The sequence below is a fragment of the Chaetodon auriga genome, chromosome 21 (assembly GCF_051107435.1).
Source record: "Chaetodon auriga isolate fChaAug3 chromosome 21, fChaAug3.hap1, whole genome shotgun sequence".
NCBI lineage: Eukaryota > Metazoa > Chordata > Actinopteri > Chaetodontiformes > Chaetodontidae > Chaetodon > Chaetodon auriga.
Window position 1 is genome coordinate 15,875,548 of NC_135094.1, and position 18,639 is coordinate 15,894,186.

The window sequence follows — 18,639 nt, forward strand, 5'->3', positions numbered from 1 at the left end:
AAAATTAATAAACATCAAATGACAAAAACAAAGCCTGTTATCACAGTCAACCAATACGATGATTTCCAACTATCACGCTGTTGTATCAAGGTGTCCATAGGGGATGATGCTTTATTTGTTGTGACAGGTGGAGATGGGGATTTGAAGAGGTCAGAGGGTCCTGTTAAGACTGTCAGTGGCTGCCATTAAAGCTACAGGGAGCTTTGGTATCAATGCAAATCCACGGGCAACACCATCCAAGCTGCCTTCCAGATTAGCCCAGGTTTAAAGCTCTGCTAACGGGGCCGGGGGAGACCTCTGCACGCAACCGTGTGCGTGTGTGAGCGCATGTGTGTCTGCTGCGTGTGTGTATGTGTGCTTACAGCACGTGTGTGTGTGTGTGTGTGTGTGTGTGTGTGTGGCTTTAATACACATTTCAGAAAAACGACCACAGAGCCAAATAGGACTTACTGAAAGCCATCTGCCAGGTGCAATTGTGTGGCTTTCATTGATTAAGATGTCTGTTAGCATCATCGTGGGATTTCAGGAGACGTGCGGAGCTGTGACATGACAAGTCTGATTCTAATGGACATTCATAATTGATGGGATGGTCAATATCGGAAGGACAACTCAAAAAAACGAATTAAAACATGGTGTAGCTAACAATCTTCAGCGTACACACAAAAAGATGGTGGAATTTAAGTTGCTGGTCTCCATTTTGTCCAGTTTTAACGAGTGGTGTCAACCCTGAAGTCAGAAAGCAGGAATGATGCTGTCAGGATTTGTGGTGCCAGAGTATAACTCATGACAGCAGAGTATTTAACGGACAAGACCAGCTCAGGAGGTCCCATTAGGCTGGACAAATACTGTGCAAGCATGCTTGCACACAGAGACACGTGCACACATGATTTCATCATACAAAAACAATGGTGCAGTTTCAACTGTTTAAGGCCGCTCACTGTCACAAATGCTGGAAGAAACAATCACACACTGACCTTAAAGTGTTTAAAACCCCAGCTGAACAGATTGGTGTTTTCTGGGGACAGGGAATAGATCTGTTTTGATCTCATGAGACTATGGATCTTAAATCCAGGATGGAATTAGACGATGAACGTCGAAGGCACACAGTGAAAGAGCCTGTGAAGTGTAACAACTGCAAAGAAATGCACATGGAGTTACGCACTGGGAGGTAATGTGGGTGTCGGTATCGACCTTGTGAATGATCCAGAGTTACAGAAATGTTTGTAAAATACAATCAATCCATATTGCAGTAGTATATTTCTGGCCATATGTGGAAAGTCTGGCATTTTCAGCCCATTCTATATTACAGCAACATAAAAGATCGTGCCATTCAATTTCAGTATTTTGGAGCTCCAGCTGAATGTTTTGATGGTTACGCACAACTAGGCAGTGTCATCCAATGGAGGCAAAATACTGTCGGTCTCAAACTCGTGCTTTGCTGTCACGTTTCGGTCAGTCCCCGTATCAAGAGCTGTGTCAATCGCTTTGAGAGGGAAAATTGTGTTTTGGGACTCTGTGGGGATAATCTTTTGTTGACATTTGGATTTCAGTTTTCAAAGGTCAATTTATGGTCAGAACCAGGGTCAGATAGAGGTTGTCTTCCTATTTCCCTGTAATCTGCTCCATCCCGTGTCTGTGGCTCTGTTTCTATCCGTGTGTGTCAAGTACACAGAAAAACAGAGGTGGACAGAGAGATGATGAAGGGGCCACAGTGTTGTGCAACACTGAGGATGCTGGGAAATCCTTGGAGCAAATGAGTCACTTTTGCGAGGATGAAAGTTGACAGTGGAATGCTAATGTGAAATCAGGCAGCAACTGTTTGTTTGGGCACAGTTTGCACAAACAATACACAATGCTATGATAGTTGTGCACACTGTTTATTGGACGGGCTTGAGTTTTAATCAACAACTGCTTAAAACGTGTACAGTCTGATGGATGTGTACGAGTGCTGACAGGCCCTCAGCGAGGAGGAGGCCAAAGTGGGCGAGAGACGTCAAAGCAAAGCGTAAAATATGAAGTCACCGTGCTCGAAGTGGAAGCTCCAGTGGGCTCAATCCTGCAATCCCTGCTCCCCGCTAAATCACACACACACACGCACACACGCACGCACGCGGTCGTAAAGCCATTGCCCTAGGTGATGCGCAATCTGAAAACCGCACCTCCTTGTACAGCCAGAGGCCGATGGCCACAAAGTGAATTTCATGGTAATGGAACCAAAGCTTTTAGAGAAGACTCTCAAACTCTGCGAAAATCCTCTGATTCTGGCAGAGAGCAAGTCACTTGTTTTGCATTTCACCCCGATTCAGAATATCTCCACACACGCACACACACACCTGATGGAGCACAGCACCACCACTAATCATTAAGTTTAGTACTTAATCGTAAAGCCTTGTATTTCCTTTAACAAGTGAAATAAATTGGGCAGAGTTTACGGTTTCTGAGGTCAGTCAATGACTGCAGAGGAGTGATTTTGTACTGGGCCAATGTCACTTGTTCCAGTACTTTTAAAAACAGATGAAATGGCTTTAAAACTGGCAGATTTTTTTTTGGTAAATGATTTTGCAGAACATTTCATGAATTTTGTTCAAATGTTCCTTAAAGGTAGAACGAGTCTTTGTTGGTTTGCGGTTTGTAAACACAACATTTAAAGTAGGTCCCTCCCCAGCTCAAGGACACCAGAAGAGCACGTCCGATGTGTGCTTACAATTTGGCACTCAGTCGCTTCGTTTTCATGGAGTCCCGCCCTCACACCCTGAGTGCTGTTATTGGCTGGGAGCTACGCAGAGGTTGATGCCCAGAAACATCCTGAACACATCAAAATAAAGCTGCCTTTAGTACCTGGAACTTGTGGTCCAAGGAACTAAAAGGTTCCTTCAGCTGGTTGTTGTCCATCATCTAAAGACTGACAGAGAATAGACACATAAGTCCACTGACCTATGAAAAAACTATGGTTTCTATACATAGATGTTGTGCACAGCTATGCAACAATGATGCCTGGACTCAAGTTTTGTATAGAAACAAAGTTCCTATACCTTTGGAAAAGACGACACCCCGAGCGGGGACTTTTTGGGGGTTAAAATAATGTGACTGCATCTTAATTTAGACCCTGCTCCCTGTGGTGGAAATGCATTGAGTTCCTCCAAAGGTTCCTAGTCTCTGGGGAAGTTCCTGCAGTGGAAACGCAGGGTCTCTGCTGATACAGAAACCACCGCATGCTTCCAGTGGCTCAGAAGTGATGACTGGGAGGAATGATCTTTGTATGAGTCCATACATTGTTTTTTTAGGAAAATCATTCTCATTCTGCTGTTAACACATGACAGTAGAAGACAGTGGACAACAACATGGATTTGTTCAAAGTGCAGGTAAATGGGATTTGTTTCTCAAAACGTATCTTTGAGACGGATGGTCGACACTGTTATTTGAGAGTGATCAGATCAGATTTGTGTCCCATCTGCAAGGCTCGCTGTGGTAATGACAGTAATGCTGCCCTGATGCACTTCTGTTACTCCAGATTGGACGTCATCATTGGGTGTCGCGTTCAAAGACACTTTGAAAAGCCGATTTGAGCGTCCAGACCTGTGGAAATACGAATCGCATTCAAACCAAAATGTGGCTTGGATCCGATTTGAAAAAAAAAAAAAAAAAATCTCATTTCTTGTGGTTTTCTGCTGTCCAGACTTTCTAAAATCAAGGATACTATCTGGATATGCCAAAAAACAGATTTGGACTGGCAGTCTGAACAAGGCCTCAGATGCTTATTCTTATAATTACTGTATTACATTGCAGGATTAACTGCTCCTATTAAACCACCTCGGTTTAGTTTTGTGTTTGTCTGTCCTCAGTGAGCCTGTTGAGGAATACCGTATGTACTCCTATAGGAATGCATTGGGAACAAAAATCGGAAAACTGGCACTGTGGCACACGAGTGGATCTCTTCTGGGGATCTTAACTCAGACTCAGGTTCCTTCAGTCAGCCCGTTTTACCACAGGCAGGAGACCACTTTGAGCCGATGAGGCAGACATCTTGGCTAATGCTGTGGGGATCTTACCAGTAGCAGGGGCAGTTAAAAATACAGCAATTAACGAATTCATTAGAGAAATCTTCTTTCTGAGTCACTATCTACATCACAGATTTAGTGAACTCTATGATCTATGCCCATCGTTCCTTACTACTGCATGCCTAATGTGTTGACAGCTACAAACAATATTATTAAATGTTATTCAATCCAATCAAAACCATATGCGAGTAAAATCAATTGGGAGGAAATTGAATGAGTCACTCCATTTGCTGCCCACATGCCACAGCGACGTTAATATATTCCAAATGTATTTCTCTCTCCTACAGTTTCTTACAGCTCACATACTGTATGACTGTACATCTGAGCACTCAATCTGCCACAGGCCTGGAGAGGAAAGCTTTCCTCCACTGAGTGATGCTTTTCATTAAACTCTACAGGAACCCTGTCGCCTGCCTGTCGGGCCAGTCTATATCCAGGTCATCAATAATGATTTCAGCAACGTCAGTGTGTTGCTATTTGGTCATGTTTGGGGATGGTCTGTGTTTCTGAACTCTGGCGAAAGCGGTTTGAAGAACTCCTCGTTTTAACCCGACACATTTCTGGGTTGATCTTCAAAAAAAAACAACATGGACAATGGTGTATATACTAAAACATGTGTTTCTTTAAAGCTCCCTCCACTCAAAAATGTGTTTTTGTTGCTTCACTTGGATGTTTGAGCTTCGCTGTGCAGAATGATGTACGTGCAGAGTTTGACATTAGACGTCTGTTTTCACATCGGTCTGGCGAAGGAGGAAAGCTTCTCAGCTTAAATCTCTGTTTAACATGTGCTCATATGAGCAGGATTTTGTGACATCACAAAGTCTGGAAGCCAATCATGGTCCTGTATGCATCTTAAAACTTAAGTGTGATGATGGTAACATGAAACCTTCATGCAGGTACACTGAGAATGGCCTTTCAGTGAAGCAGGGGACATTTTTGTTCAGCAGCATTTCTAACTGATACTAATTTCATCTAAAATCAAAAGCATATCAGACACAAATCATTATTCAAATCAGGGTTGTTAGGTCTCACATGTGTCTGGAGGGGATCTTTTAAGTTCATGTACAGGCCCTTACCCACCCTTGACTGCTAATTTTGACTTCAATAGCTCACCTCCCGGAGGTCTTAAAGGGAGCCTGCTTCTGCTGTGGCTATTGTGGCTATAGGTGGCAATTAAGGCAGCAATTGCAAAAACATACCACTATGTCCTGCAGCATGAGCAGCCACCAAGTCTGCAAATTGACCGTCGGTAAAATCCATCTTAAATTTGCAAACATTAGCCACTATGAACTACTGGTCATACCAGACCAGGTGAGGCTGTAGCAGCAAAACCTGAGTGAAAAGAGTAATGTGAGTTTTACTGGTAATGAATGAACCTTTTCATTTGTAAGAGGCTGTTATATTTCTTTATTCAAAAGTCTCACTTTACTGTGGCAACTACAGCTGAGACATAGGTCTGTTGTATACACTACAGCTGGACAATATGATGATTTATTGCATCAATAGAAGGTCACTGCCATCTTGTGGAAAGAAGATGGTTTCACATTAGTTTTGCATACAAGTTTCAGACGGGCAAAAACTGGTTTCCAACTATTAAACCTCAGCACCACTGAACATAGTTTGTATTCACTTTATTCCATCTTGCAGCATTTCATTCTGGACACAGATGTTGTTTCTGTTTAATGATTTGATTCTTCATCCAGATTGTTGACATGCGTTCAGTATGTTTATTCACGTTTCCACAACACAGTCCATGACAAAACAGGATGTGATATCGGTGTCACCTCGTATTTCACTGAGCCATCTGAACACTGTCACAGTCCATCCTTTGGATTTAAGACATGTATCATAGGTACCTGATGTTTAGGGATGACATTGCGCTCCATCTGTGTGCATGCGGACCGACTGTTCTTAGAGGAGCCAGATGAAAAACCAGAGGAGGCTCAGTGGAAACTATTGCTCAATGCACCTCTTTCAAACAAAATTTATACTGCTCATAAAAAGCTCCCAAAATGTTTTTGCCAATGTCTTCTCATCTCAAGTCCAATAAGATCGTAAGTGGTAAAAAACCGTATAGTTATTGCATCATCATAATGTTTATTTATTCATTACAGCACAGTCTTGACTTAAAATCAACTGTTTATTTAGTGGCCCATAAACCAAAGACATAAACGTCCTAATAAAAGCAGTCCAAGAGACTGGATGACTAAAAAATAGCTTGGCTTATGTCCCTCTCTCTGTGTCCATTTGCTTTCCTCATCAGTGCACCTTATTTTAAAGTCTCAATCACAGTTTTACTGGCTAATACCTGTTTCCCTTTATTTTAATGTTATACTCATAATCACTCCCTTCTGTTCTCCGACCGTTACAGTACATATGCTCTATCTCTCACATTTGTTCAGATAAAATAAAAATCTCTTGGCTCACGCTCTCTAACCTCTCTGTGTAACCCACTTGCTGCATTTGTGGTAGATGTGCCAACACTATCGCGATGGCAAACATGATTTGTCACACACCACGTCCCAAATAGCAGCAGGACACTGGACTCAGCCAGCCCTGTGACCCCTCTCCTGCTTCAAGATCCATAAGACGGTTCTTTAAGGCAGTTTGGAGCTGGAGGGTCCAGTAAAGGCAGTTTATCAGGGCCCGGTTGGTCTTTTTGCTGCAGCGTCCTCTCACACCGCGACTTGTGTGGGACACTGGCGTCCAGAAGACTCCATATTATTCGTGCCTTGGCTAGAGGTCAGCAGCGTTTTATTCTTATTCTCAGTACCTTTGGTGTTCTTCCAGGTGGGCATCAGGGCTGCTGGGTTACCTTTTGTTGGAGGAACGAACCTGGTGTCTCATCCAGCCCGTTGGTGCTGATGAAGAAAGGCAGAGAGAGAGAAATGAGACAAAGAGGTAAAGAGATTGTAAGGTTGTCTTTGTGTGTACTGATGCTCTTCTTTTTAACCTTTGACACTCACAGCGTGGTTCACCTGGTTGTCTTGGGTTACTGGCGCTGCTACCAAAGGAAGACTGGAAGTTATGGATGGTCTCTTGAAGGATCTGCCGTTCTCGGCCCTGATGACAGCCAGCGACAGTCAGTCGTTATAAACCAGTTATCATTTTCAAGATGAACCTGTTCTTTCACATGTCATGTCCTTCTCGTATCCACAGCAGGTTGTTCCTTTCAGCAATTTCCATCCTTGTTCAAAGTAATTCCATCTATGTTTGCTGGCTCACAGTGTTAACAGTTTATTATGACATGAATTTTGGGCTATACTGTGGAAAAAAACAAAACCATAAAAGCAGACAACCCTGGAAACATACCACTGGAAGCATAATATATGTTTAACCAAATGCACCTTTCCAGCATTAAGCTCTGATATGGCAGCCAAGATCTGTTGTCTGGGTCCGTCCGTTTTAATACCCAGCTCCTTCAGGTCCCCATCCGTTAGAGTCAGGAAGGCCTCCATGTCCACCTAGAAGAAGAGACAAGACAAACGCTGATTTTTGATGAGAACTGTACAGTCCATGCAGTCCTTTCGGGCACTGCACTTCAGTGATGCAGTCGGAGGAAAGCAGTTTCCGTCATGCTGAAAACTCGTGGATCAAAGTGTATAGAAACAAACGAAAAACATATTTGAGGGGAAAATGTTTTGGAATTCCCCTTTGACATCAAAGACAGAATACCTCCTGCTCCTCAAATATGGGTTGGTATTTCTCGAGGGACAGTTTCTTCAATATGCTTGACAGCTCATCTGAAAAAGACAAAAACAACATGGTGTGATCTGAGGAAAAGAAACACGGCGTGGCAGTCATGGCCAGAGTGTTTACACACACATTTGTGTTGTTTTCGTGTGATTCTGTGTCTGTTGGGTGTTTTAAGTCGAGGACTGTCTTAATGCCTGTCGCACGGCAAAAAATGGCAACATACAGAGCAACAATCTCACCTTCATCCGTTATGGTTCCACTGCTGGAGCCACCGCTGCTCTTGGAGCGAGGATGAGAAGAGGCTGAGGATAGAGAGTCTCCCGGCCCAGTATGAGGCTTGGGTGTTGGTGATGGAGATGGCGTCAGAGTGGGCGACGTGCTCTTAGAGGTGGAGGAGTTCCCGGACTGAGGTCTCTTCTTCAGCTCCATCTTCTACAAAGGAATAAGGGTGGACAGAAGCACCAGTTCACTGACATGACAGGAGGCATTTGCTCAACTTGGGCTGTTTTGGACAGTTAGCAAAGTAATGATAGAAACCCAACACAGACCCTTCTCGCATGGATGTCAGAAGCAACCAGGCTGGGGTGAGCGTGGATGTCAGGAAGGCTAATATCAGGCAGCGGCAGGCCGGGTGCTGAGGGTGGCAGAGAGGGTTGGCTCTGCGGCTGTTTCTCTGGAGCTTGCGCCTTCACATCTATCAGACCTGCTGCTCGCTTCCTTTGGGCTGCGATCTGTGAGAGAACACTGTCTGCGCTGCCCCCTGGTGGAATAAAGAGGTAAGTAATGTATTCTGGTTCCCACTGTGACATCAGGGTATGTTTGTGTTGTGTTTGCATGAACCTGAACGGTTGTGGGAGTCCCGGTTGATCCCCGCCACTCCATTGGAGCCTCCTGAGGAGTGGGGGGAGTGATAGTGACCAGAGTTTGAGGGAGAGGAGGAGGAAGGGCCCTTAGGGATGCTTGGAAACTTTATGGACCTGCTAACCACACGACTGATAGATGTCTGACATACAGAGGAGGGGGAAGGAGAAGATAGCAAAAAAACATATGAATGCTGACAAACAGTTTTATTAGCACCACCCCTGAACTTTCTCTCCCTCTCACCCACAAGCACTCACAATGTCCGAATTTCCACTGCTGTTCAGCTTCCTCTGTGGTGGCATGGGCAGGCGAGGCGCTTCGCTCTTTCCCTCCCTGAGGAGGCGCGAACGGTCCGAGTTCCACGGTTCAAAGTTGGACGGAGGCAGAAATGGAGGGATCACCGCTTTTAGTTTGTCATTGGGCAGCCGAGTCAAGGGCGCACCACTTCTGAGCTAGAGGAGATGAAACACACAGTATGATTACAACAAAACTACTAATAATAACCATAACGTTTATTCATACTGCACTTTTTGAAACAGTTACAAAGTGCAAACCTAAGCCTTTAATATGGCAGAACTATTTCATATATAAATAAAGGATTATCACACTAATATAAATATCTGAGAAAAAAGAACTTTGCAAAAGGCTGTTTCAGCCAAGCATGCAACCTTTCTGACATCCTACAAGCCAATTCATTCTGATCACAAGCTGCCCGAGCTTGAAGAAATGCACAATGAACCACAGAATGCATCAAATCAAACGCTCCTACCATAGTGGTTATAAGAAAGTCTTCCTTCTCTGACGATGTCCTGCAAAGACCTGACAAAGGAACACATGTCACATTTATAAATTCCCTCTAACACATCCTATAACATACAACTTCTGCATGACATCAGGATCAACATGCAGCGTCAGTCTTACTTTACTTTGTTGCAGTACTCCCCGAAACCTTTCAACATACTTTGATGTGTAAAATATGAGGACGTCCCCTTTAAGCTAAACATCTGCAGTAATTATGCTCCACAAATGAGGATGTCACTGTGTCTCACCAGCATCTTTGCTCTTGACTGCCCAGGCAGTGCTGATGTCATTTCCTCCCAGGGCAGGAGCTGTTGCCAGCGCCCCGTTGGACACGGCAGCAGGCTTCCTGTTCGCCTTCATTGTGGCATCCAATGAAGTTTCAGCGTCATCCGGAAACGGAGCCAGGCGGTTGGATGAAAGGCCGTGCCTCAAGGTGTGAGTCAGCTTCAGCCGTCGGAAACGATTTGACATCCGACTCCACCAGGACTGGAAGAATCAAACGTGTTAGCGTCGTCCGGGACACTTTTTTCCCTTAAATCTTTCATATCATCCAGTCAATACTACTACATCAGAGATAAAATGCGACTTTCAAATTACATTTTAGTTAAATTATTTATCAGTATGACCTGCTATGGATGTTTATTCACACCTACAGCATGAAATAATACACCGTTTGACAGAATATTAATGAAACAGGAGCTCTCCTTTACCTTAAGGCCTCCCTTGTCGTCAGGCGGCACGGGGACGTTGTTGAGGGACTGGCGGCTTTTGGACAGAGTCATTAAGGCTCTGCCACGGTGTTTTGACTTGTCCTTGTCTACTTGCATACACACTGACGCTAACAGACGCACCAACTCAGTGTCTGAGAAGAGAAGACAGAAAATAAATAAGGATTCACAGGGTTCACCTAGCATCGACTGCATCAAGTGCTTCAAATTGCTTGTTTGGTCCAACTAACAGTCCAAAAACTAAAGATTAACAGTTACGATTACAGGATGCTAAGAAAACAAGCGAGAGATGCAGCTGAAAGCTAGCAAGTGGATCTTGAGTTATAATGAATTTGTCTAAGCCAATATTCACATTTGAGAAACTGACACCAGTGAATCTGTAAGTACTTCTACTCTCTATCCTCAGTCAAAGTCTTCAGAGGACTCCATCACTTAGGTAATGAAATGTTTAGAAATGTTGGATACTTAATTTTTATTCATTCAGGAACTGTCTCCTCAGTCTGAGCAAAATTTCCCAAAGGGCTGTAAAACACTTTGATGGTAGTTGGGGTACCTGGGTCATTCAGCAACATGACCAAATCAAAGGCTGTGTATCCGTTCTTAGCCCGAAGGTTGACATCAGCCCCTTGACTCAACAGGTACTTCACAATGTCTTTATTACTGGACGGGGGAGGGAGAGACAACAAAAGACAGACAAAGTTGAAGACCCACTAAATCAACACGTTTACCGTCATATATGAGCAGCTCCGTCTTACCCATGATAGGTGGCCTGCATCAGAGCCGTCCACCCATGGACGCCATCTTGTTTGTCTATGTCGGCATTCTTCTCCACCATCAGCTGCACCACTTCTAACTGACCGCTCACTGCTGCCATCATGAGAGGTGACGCTCCCTCCTGATTGGACGAATTCACCTGAGTAGGATCCTCCTCCAAGATCTCTTTGACCAGCTGGGAATTTCCTGTCCGCAGACATAAATAATGTGCACTTGAGTGTGTTTTTTTTACTTCAGCGTAAAAAACAGTTTATCTTACAAACAAAACACTATTTACTTGTAGTTTTGTTTAAGTATTCAGTTGAACTCACCTAACTTGAGGGCACTGAACACATCTGGTCTTCTTCTCTCATCGTCTGTGAAGATAAGAGCGAGACTGAGGACAGAAGAGAGTTCTCATACACTCTGAAACAACAGTCCTACTTGGCCAGACTCCACACAGCTCAGCGTCATCTGTTAGCATGGAGGGGTTATGTAAATAAGTAGAAATAAAATCACAGCAGAGTTCACCGTTCACACAAATAGAAATGCACTTGAACAAGGACAAAAGTAAGAAGACTCAAGTCAATGCAGAGATCTGTAAGATACAGTAAAGACTCCGAAATCAGGCCAGTATTTTAGCGCTCCTGAGTAGCGTCTGCAGGTATTGTTTTCAGGCTGGACATGTTCCTCTTTGGCTCTTTTTCTTGATATTGATGCCCCAGTCAGAGCTTTTAAAAAGCTGTGCAGGAAAGCTGAGTTAAAACCTGACATACAGGTGAGAAGAGCTATTAAACACCTAGGAGGCTGAGAGCTAGCACTGTTGGTTTCGCTCTCACGTCCGTGTTAACTGCAGTGCAACACAGGTAGAGTCTAGTCGTGGCAACACACAGAGGGACAGAGATAAGCTGTGATGTCTGCCAACAAGGCAGAGACAGATCAACCATCCTGTTAACCAGAAAAAAAGACAGAAAAAATATGTTGTCGCCAAAATAAAGCTCACATTTTAAGAATTCAACTCACTCAGACCAAAACAAAATGAAATACTTACGAGGGGGAAAACTGATATTGTCATCAAAGCAGCAGAACAAGAGAGAAAACCAAGAGAACAGATGAAAGAGCGCTGAGCTACTTCGAAATCACTTCCACTTACATTGTAAACTTTGCTTTGGTATCGCTATACTTCATCATTATCATGCAAATTTGAGTTTGCCACAGAGAGGGAGGCCGTACCTGTCTGGGGTCGGACTGTGGTGATGGAGTCCAGATAGGCCTTGATGTCTCTCTGTTTAAGCTGCATGGCTAGCTCAAAGGCTGTCTTGGACAGAACGTTGACTCGGTCGGGGTCAGCTCCACGCTCCACCAGCTGCTGAGCCACAGCCACCTTCAAAACACACACAACTCTATTTGTCAGCTGCTCCACCACAACTCACATAGTCCATACGCACGTGTGCTGCGACTGCGTTTTAAACAAACTGGCTTGTATCAACGTGTAAATGCATGACAACCATGACACCCAAAAATGCATTATCCATCCATCCATTAACCCCACCTTTCCACTGAGGGTGGCCACCATCAGTGGTCCCCAACCAGTGGTCTTCTGGGAAAAGTTGACATCAGAGCCCCACTCTAGCAGCAGGCGCACCGTGGCCTCGTGGCCATGCTGAGATGCCACCATCAGCGCGATGATGTCCATGAATTCTCTGCCGCCTCCTCCTCCTGGACAGCCTTCACCACCTCCAAATCCAGGCGTGCTGTGGAAAAAGAGGGCAAAAAGACAATATTTAAAGATTATCTGAGACAAGTTTTGTTTTATTCCAGCAGTGGGTTTACAACAGCTCAAACCTGCAGCTGTTGTTGTTGTTGCCGTTTGAGACCGCCTCTGCAGCCACAGCCAGATGATCATAGTCATCGACGTAGGCCCCGCTCTCAAGGAGTAGCTTCACTACATGAACGTGTCCCCCACGGGCAGCCATAGACAGGACACTCGCGCCGAGCCTGTTCCTTCCATTAATCTCTGCCCCGTTCTCCAGCAGGATGTGGGCGACAGTGAGGTGACCAAACCTGGGTGAACAATTAGGGACACAAAGAATGAGACAGATAGAAGGACTTTGGTACAAACCACTGATTGTCATGTTCTTTACTGTAGGGCATGGCCTGCTTGTGCACTCAACTGTACATTAACCTCTATGACGATCATTTTAATCATGCTCAAGATCAGGACAAATGCATGAAACCTGCACGCTAATATGACAACCAACACCAAGACAAAGACATAAAGACAGTGAAGTTGTACTCCAGAGTAATGATGTCTCAAAGGTCAACATGAATACGGCCTATGTTGAAATCATGAAGCTGAGAAATATGATTTCATTTTTAAAAGTGAACAAAACGTTAACACATGTTGCTACACCAAACTCCATGAAAGAATCTGGCAATTGCTTAACGACTGCCCACAAATAAAACATACTTCTGAATTCAAAAGAAAAGGAAAACTTATTATAGTGTTAAAATGCCCACTGCCAGTAACAGACTGCCTGGGTAGTATGGCAGGAGGGGGTTTGTGGTAAAACAAAAAATAAATAAATAAATAAACGAAGTTATCTTTTGTTTTGCCAATGTCTTTTGTGTTCTCATGTAAATGAGAAATAAAATCGCCAGATTTTTGAATGGAGTTTGGTGTGCCCCTGTCTTCATACATGAGAACATAGTGCACAGAGCTGTAGCCCGCAGCCCCACCTAGCCGCCTGCATCAGCGGGGTCCAGCCATAGTTGTTGCGGCTGTCCACCGAGGCCCCCTTTCGCAGCAAGAACCGGACCAGGTTCTCATGACCGCTGGCCGACGCAAACATCAGGGCGGTGTTCCCCTCCTCGTCCGTACAGTCCACGGGTACCAGAGACAACATGTCCGCGGTGTTGCACTCCGACCCAGCCTCTGACCGCAGCCTGCTCTGCCGTCCGGACTCTTTCGAGGCTCCGGGCTCCAGGATCCCCCGGGCGGTTTCATAGTCCCCCTCGTCGCAGGCACGGAAAAGTAGCAGGGAATTTGCGGGGACGCCGAAATTCATGTCCTCACTGAAGGTGTTAGCTCCGTCTCCATTCAACTCCAGTTAGTTTCAGGGACGATAACGGGCAACTTTTCCTCTGTCACTTGGCGGCGGCCTGTGTTTGGAAATCATGACGCACAGTAAAATAAAGTTAAATCTCCATGTTAAGGACTGCTCTTCTTCTTTCTGAACACTACACCCTGAGAATCATCTTTTTTTCAGTTTTTTTCCACAGTCAAAAACACTTTACGGATAACTGAACGGGTTTCGACAAAACAACTTTCTGGCAGCTGGCCGGCACTGCCCCGGCACCGTTACTCGTTTAGGAATCTCTCCAGCAGCAATACATCCACAACACAACGCACGACTTCCGCTTTCATGTTTCAAATGAAAAGCCTAATATTTATGCCCATGCGTGAATTCTTAGGTTATTCCTCAGGAAGCAGTGCTTATCCTACTGCCATAAAAAGTACTATTGCTAATATTCTTATGAGAAAACTACTAATGAAATGTGTTGTATTGCACTTGAGAAATACTGGGACTATGTATATGTACTATATATACAGTTTATAAAATACTGTTGCCAATATGGATAATAAATAGCGTTATTGAACAGTTGAGAGAAATATACAGCTTGGAAATGATACTGGATGAAATGGATAAAGTGACTATATATTAGCATCGCTAATAGTAGTGCAAAATAAAGTGGGTGTATGATGTAGAATTGAGAAAGACAGCTTCAACACAGAGCTACATTACATGATGCAGGCTTTAAACAGTCTGACAGCTGTTGGGATGAAGGACCTGCAGTAGCTTCTTTCTTGCACGCTGGATGCAGCAGTGCAAGATGCAGCTGCTTCAGCCCCCTACTGTCCCATGCAGGGGGTGGAATGGGTTGTCCACTGTCCTCTTACCCACCTCCTTGATGGTGTCCAGGGGGGAGTCTAGGACAGAGTGAGTGACTGAGTGGATGTATTTCTACAAATATGCACTCAGTTACCATAAGATGTATAATATCAGAAATAGTGCTCATTATTAAACATGTTTGACCGGAAGTACTAACATGGTTAGTTATTATAGTAGATTTTTATACAACGGATCAAATTTGAATCTAATAATATCCTGTTAACTGCCGATGTTAATATGCTTATCTTATTTTGAAAATCAATTCCGGATGTAATATTAGGTTATTATCTGTCTACCTTGACAACTAACTGCTGGAGCCGGCAGTTTTCGAGCGTGCACTACACTTCACCGCCATCCCGTGGTCATAAATGTGAACTACAGCTCTACATACATCCATGAGCCAAATCTGGTATTAATAATCAGACTTGTTAATATTTGTCATACATAAAATCACCAAATTACAACAGCGACAATGCCATCTCATTTGCTTAATTTAAATACATCTCTGTAATAAATGCTATGTCTATATGATTTTTTTGTTTGTTTGTTTTGTTTTGTTTTTTTTTCCTTTTTTGGTCAGGTGTCTAAGTATTGTGTATGTACATTTTTGAATTTATTTATTTATTTTATTTGACCTTGGTCTGTGATCTGTCCTCACACTGGTGAAGTTGACAATTGTCATAAGAATTAATGGTCAGAGTGAGAATCTCCAGCTCCACTATATTTTAGTGGCTATATGATTAATTTTGGGTATTCATATATGAATTTATGTTGATATTAGTCATTTAGCACCTATTTATTGATAGTTATTTAGAAGTTGACAGTTAATTGTGTCTGTATGTTATACACAGTGCAGACAGTTCTGAAGAGTTTAGTGCGTACTGCCCTCCAGTGGACACAGTTAGAAACTACAACGCTGCATTAGCTCCAATAGTCAAGCAGAACCACTAGGTGCCGCTGTTGATTATGTATTAGTCGAAAACACTAAAGAAGAAGTGACAGAAACCCGGATGAACAGTACATAACCAGGAAAAGGGCCTTTCCTCGCCCTTTTTGTGAAGAGCTAACCACGTTGGTGGCACACGTTCCTGGCTCACCGCTGTTCGCTTGATTTTTTTTCCCCCGAATAAGTCGGTCAGGAGCATTCACAATGGTATGTGGTGTTTTAATACAACTCTTTGTCTTTTGCTACGATGCATACGTTCCAATAATTTTGTACTTATAAAGCTTAACTTGAACATCGAGCACGGAGTCTGCTGGCTAACGCCGACAGCTAGTATCCCTTGAAGTAAGACGTCCCGCCAGAAATCATTCACAAACAGAACTCTTTAATAAACTGCGTATTGACAAAGTGTTAACCCTATCAGAGGGGAAGCGATATTTTCCAATTTATAAAAAAAATAATAATAATAATTAAGAATCCGGCATACTTTGAAGTGAAGTTACACCAGCTGCATATGCTGTAAGTTTAACGTGGAGCTGTAACATTTAGCTAACGCTAGTCTCTCGCTCCTATGGTCGTGTCCCGCAGAAAAGTGAGTTTATTGTGAAAGTGTTCGTGACAGTTTACAGACTAGAGTTGGTCGCATGTTGCACGGGATAAGTTTGCTTACAGGCTCAGACAGTAACTTAACTCTGCATGTTTTTAGTACGAGCATGGGGACAATAGACAGGTGACAAACATTAGCTGACGTTAACCGACTCATGTGCCGTTTTCACGGCTACTTTGACGAGTCAAGCGGAGAAATTTACGTCGAAATATATCCTCGGTTAAACCTTGACAATTTTAGGTGCGCAAACACGTTTTCTCTTTGGTTTAGCATCGTTAAATAAAATGTCAGGCGCCCCATGTGTTTGTAAGCTGGTGCTGCGTGTATGTGCTCCACGTAAATCTCCTCTGTATTAGGTCAGAAATTACTACAGGGAATTAATTTGCTGTCCTGAATTTTCAAATATAAATGTTCAACAGTAATGGATATCATAAATTTCCATAATGTCAATAAAACTTTGCATCATTTTTTAAAGTGACTGTTCAGTTTTCTCTTAATTGTTAAAATACACTGCTGCAGCTGATTGTGTAATACAGGAGAAAACACTACTGGGCCCATCAAAGCCTTGTTCTTCCAAATCATCTTGCAGCCCCATGTCACCTAATATCCTGTGAGTGTAATATCAGTGATCGGTCCAGTGTTTTGATAAGTGGTTTTCCACATGTGCAGGCTTTCAAGGACACTGGTAAGGCACCTGTTGAGACCGAGGTCGCCATTCACCGCATCCGCATCACCCTCACCAGCCGCAACGTCAAATCTCTGGAGAAGGGTAAGTAAGCTGAACACAGCTGATGATGAGTGGACCACAGACCTGAGCTATGAGGATAAAATTCCTACCCGATCAACCTTGACGACTGTAATACGCTATTCTGAGCCATGGCTTTTAAAAGTGGCATCAAGTGATTCCTGGTTGTTTGTGTTTTTAAACCTTTTTTTTTTTTTTTTTTTACAATCCCCAGTCTGTGCAGACTTGATCCGTGGGGCTAAGGAGAAGAACCTGAAGGTGAAGGGACCTGTCCGCATGCCAACCAAGGTACTGAAGCACACGGGCTGCACAGAAATGTTCTTTTTACTGAATGTGTATAAGGCATGTGGGTTTACTGTTGGTATGTACAACGGTACTGCCATGTGTTTTTCTGAGGACATGAACAGACACTCATGTTGAGTTCGGTGTAAAAACGAGCACGCTTAAGGACAAAATGTTGCTGTTTCTAACACTGACACACATGAAACATCTAAAGTTTGTCTGCTGTTTTCTTAGTGTTTCCTCACAAAAGCCTCTCCTTATTTTGTTTATTGTACCGTTCCCTCCTGCTTTCCTCTCCCATCCCTTAAGAACAAATGTCATGTAGCTAACAGGCTGTATGCTAGTATGTCACGTTCTGAGAAGGTGCTTGATGTATAAAGAATATCTTGCCAGAGGTTGAACTATTCATAAGGTGGTTAAACTTCCATCAGCAATTCTGATTGGTTTTAACAAAATTCTGGCAACCCAGAACATGCTTTTAAATTATTTTTAAATGACAGTGGCTCTAAAGGTCGTCACACTGATTTGTATACTGGAGATCTAATGTGACCGTACCTCTACCTAGGACTTATTTACTGCAAGAGAACACAAATGCCGTGTGAATGTGATCAAGCTAAAGTCTGATTTCTTTGCCCCCTCCAGACTCTGCGTATCACCACCAGAAAAACTCCCTGTGGTGAAGGATCCAAAACCTGGGATCGCTTCCAGATGAGGATCCACAAGCGCCTGATTGATCTGCACAGCCCATCTGAGATCGTCAAGCAGATCACCTCCATCAGCATCGAACCCGGTGTTGAGGTTGAAGTTACCATCGCTGATGCGTAAATGATGCAGATGATTCAATAAAGAAGTGAATAAGGAAACTGATGTGGTGTTGTTGGCTGGGTTTTTCCACTATAAAAAACTTCTGTGTGTGTGTAGGACAGGGGTCTGGAAATTATATTCATTTGTGAAATTGCATTGTCTCTGTAGGGAGTTGAGTGAACACTGCATAGTTTATGTACAGCAGATGTCCTTCATGTGATGAAGAGGCTGATGGACGAGTGATCTACAATAATTTCTCACTTTCGAAATGCAGTTCATGATGATAACTGGAGCACTCACTCATCTAAACCCGACTAATTGCTAATCAGTTCTAAACTGAACTACTAAAACTAAATAACTGCTCAACATTTAATGAGTCATTACAGTCCACCCAGGGATTGAAAATGT

The 18,639-nt window shown here is 43.5% G+C and overlaps 2 protein-coding genes and 1 non-coding gene across 4 annotated transcripts; 2 read left to right on the forward strand and 1 right to left on the reverse strand.

Moving 5' to 3' along the window:
- Positions 1-5,435: 5,435 nt before the first annotated feature.
- On the reverse strand, positions 5,436-14,297 carry anks6 (ankyrin repeat and sterile alpha motif domain containing 6). Of its 2 annotated transcripts, none has more exons than XM_076721497.1 (18): positions 13,637-14,297; positions 12,743-12,961; positions 12,450-12,651; positions 12,131-12,281; positions 11,230-11,274; positions 10,900-11,104; positions 10,698-10,804; positions 10,127-10,278; positions 9,665-9,902; positions 9,385-9,434; positions 8,873-9,067; positions 8,595-8,757; positions 8,303-8,514; positions 7,994-8,186; positions 7,734-7,801; positions 7,406-7,522; positions 7,025-7,121; positions 5,436-6,919 (listed from the first exon to the last, which is right to left on the reverse strand). In XM_076721497.1, exons 1-18 carry the CDS (start codon positions 13,963-13,965, stop codon positions 6,870-6,872), a joined length of 2,793 nt encoding a protein of 930 aa, XP_076577612.1. In that variant the 5' UTR covers positions 13,966-14,297; the 3' UTR covers positions 5,436-6,869. The 2 variants fall into 2 exon arrangements, with proteins under 2 accessions (XP_076577612.1, XP_076577613.1); XM_076721498.1 differs by having other exon boundaries at positions 6,739-6,919; positions 7,037-7,121; positions 13,637-14,264.
- A 1,565-nt stretch (positions 14,298-15,862) lies between these two features.
- rps20 (ribosomal protein S20) lies at positions 15,863-18,294 on the forward strand. Its single transcript, XM_076761506.1, has 4 exons — positions 15,863-16,003; positions 17,070-17,169; positions 17,360-17,433; positions 18,070-18,294. The coding sequence occupies exons 1-4, from the start codon at positions 16,001-16,003 to the stop codon at positions 18,250-18,252; spliced, it is 360 nt and encodes a 119-aa protein (XP_076617621.1). The 5' UTR covers positions 15,863-16,000; the 3' UTR covers positions 18,253-18,294.
- On the forward strand, positions 17,213-17,280 carry LOC143314570 (small nucleolar RNA U54). The gene has a single exon (XR_013075808.1). It is a non-coding gene; the product is annotated as a small nucleolar RNA U54 (small nucleolar RNA).
- Positions 18,295-18,639: the final 345 nt, after the last annotated feature.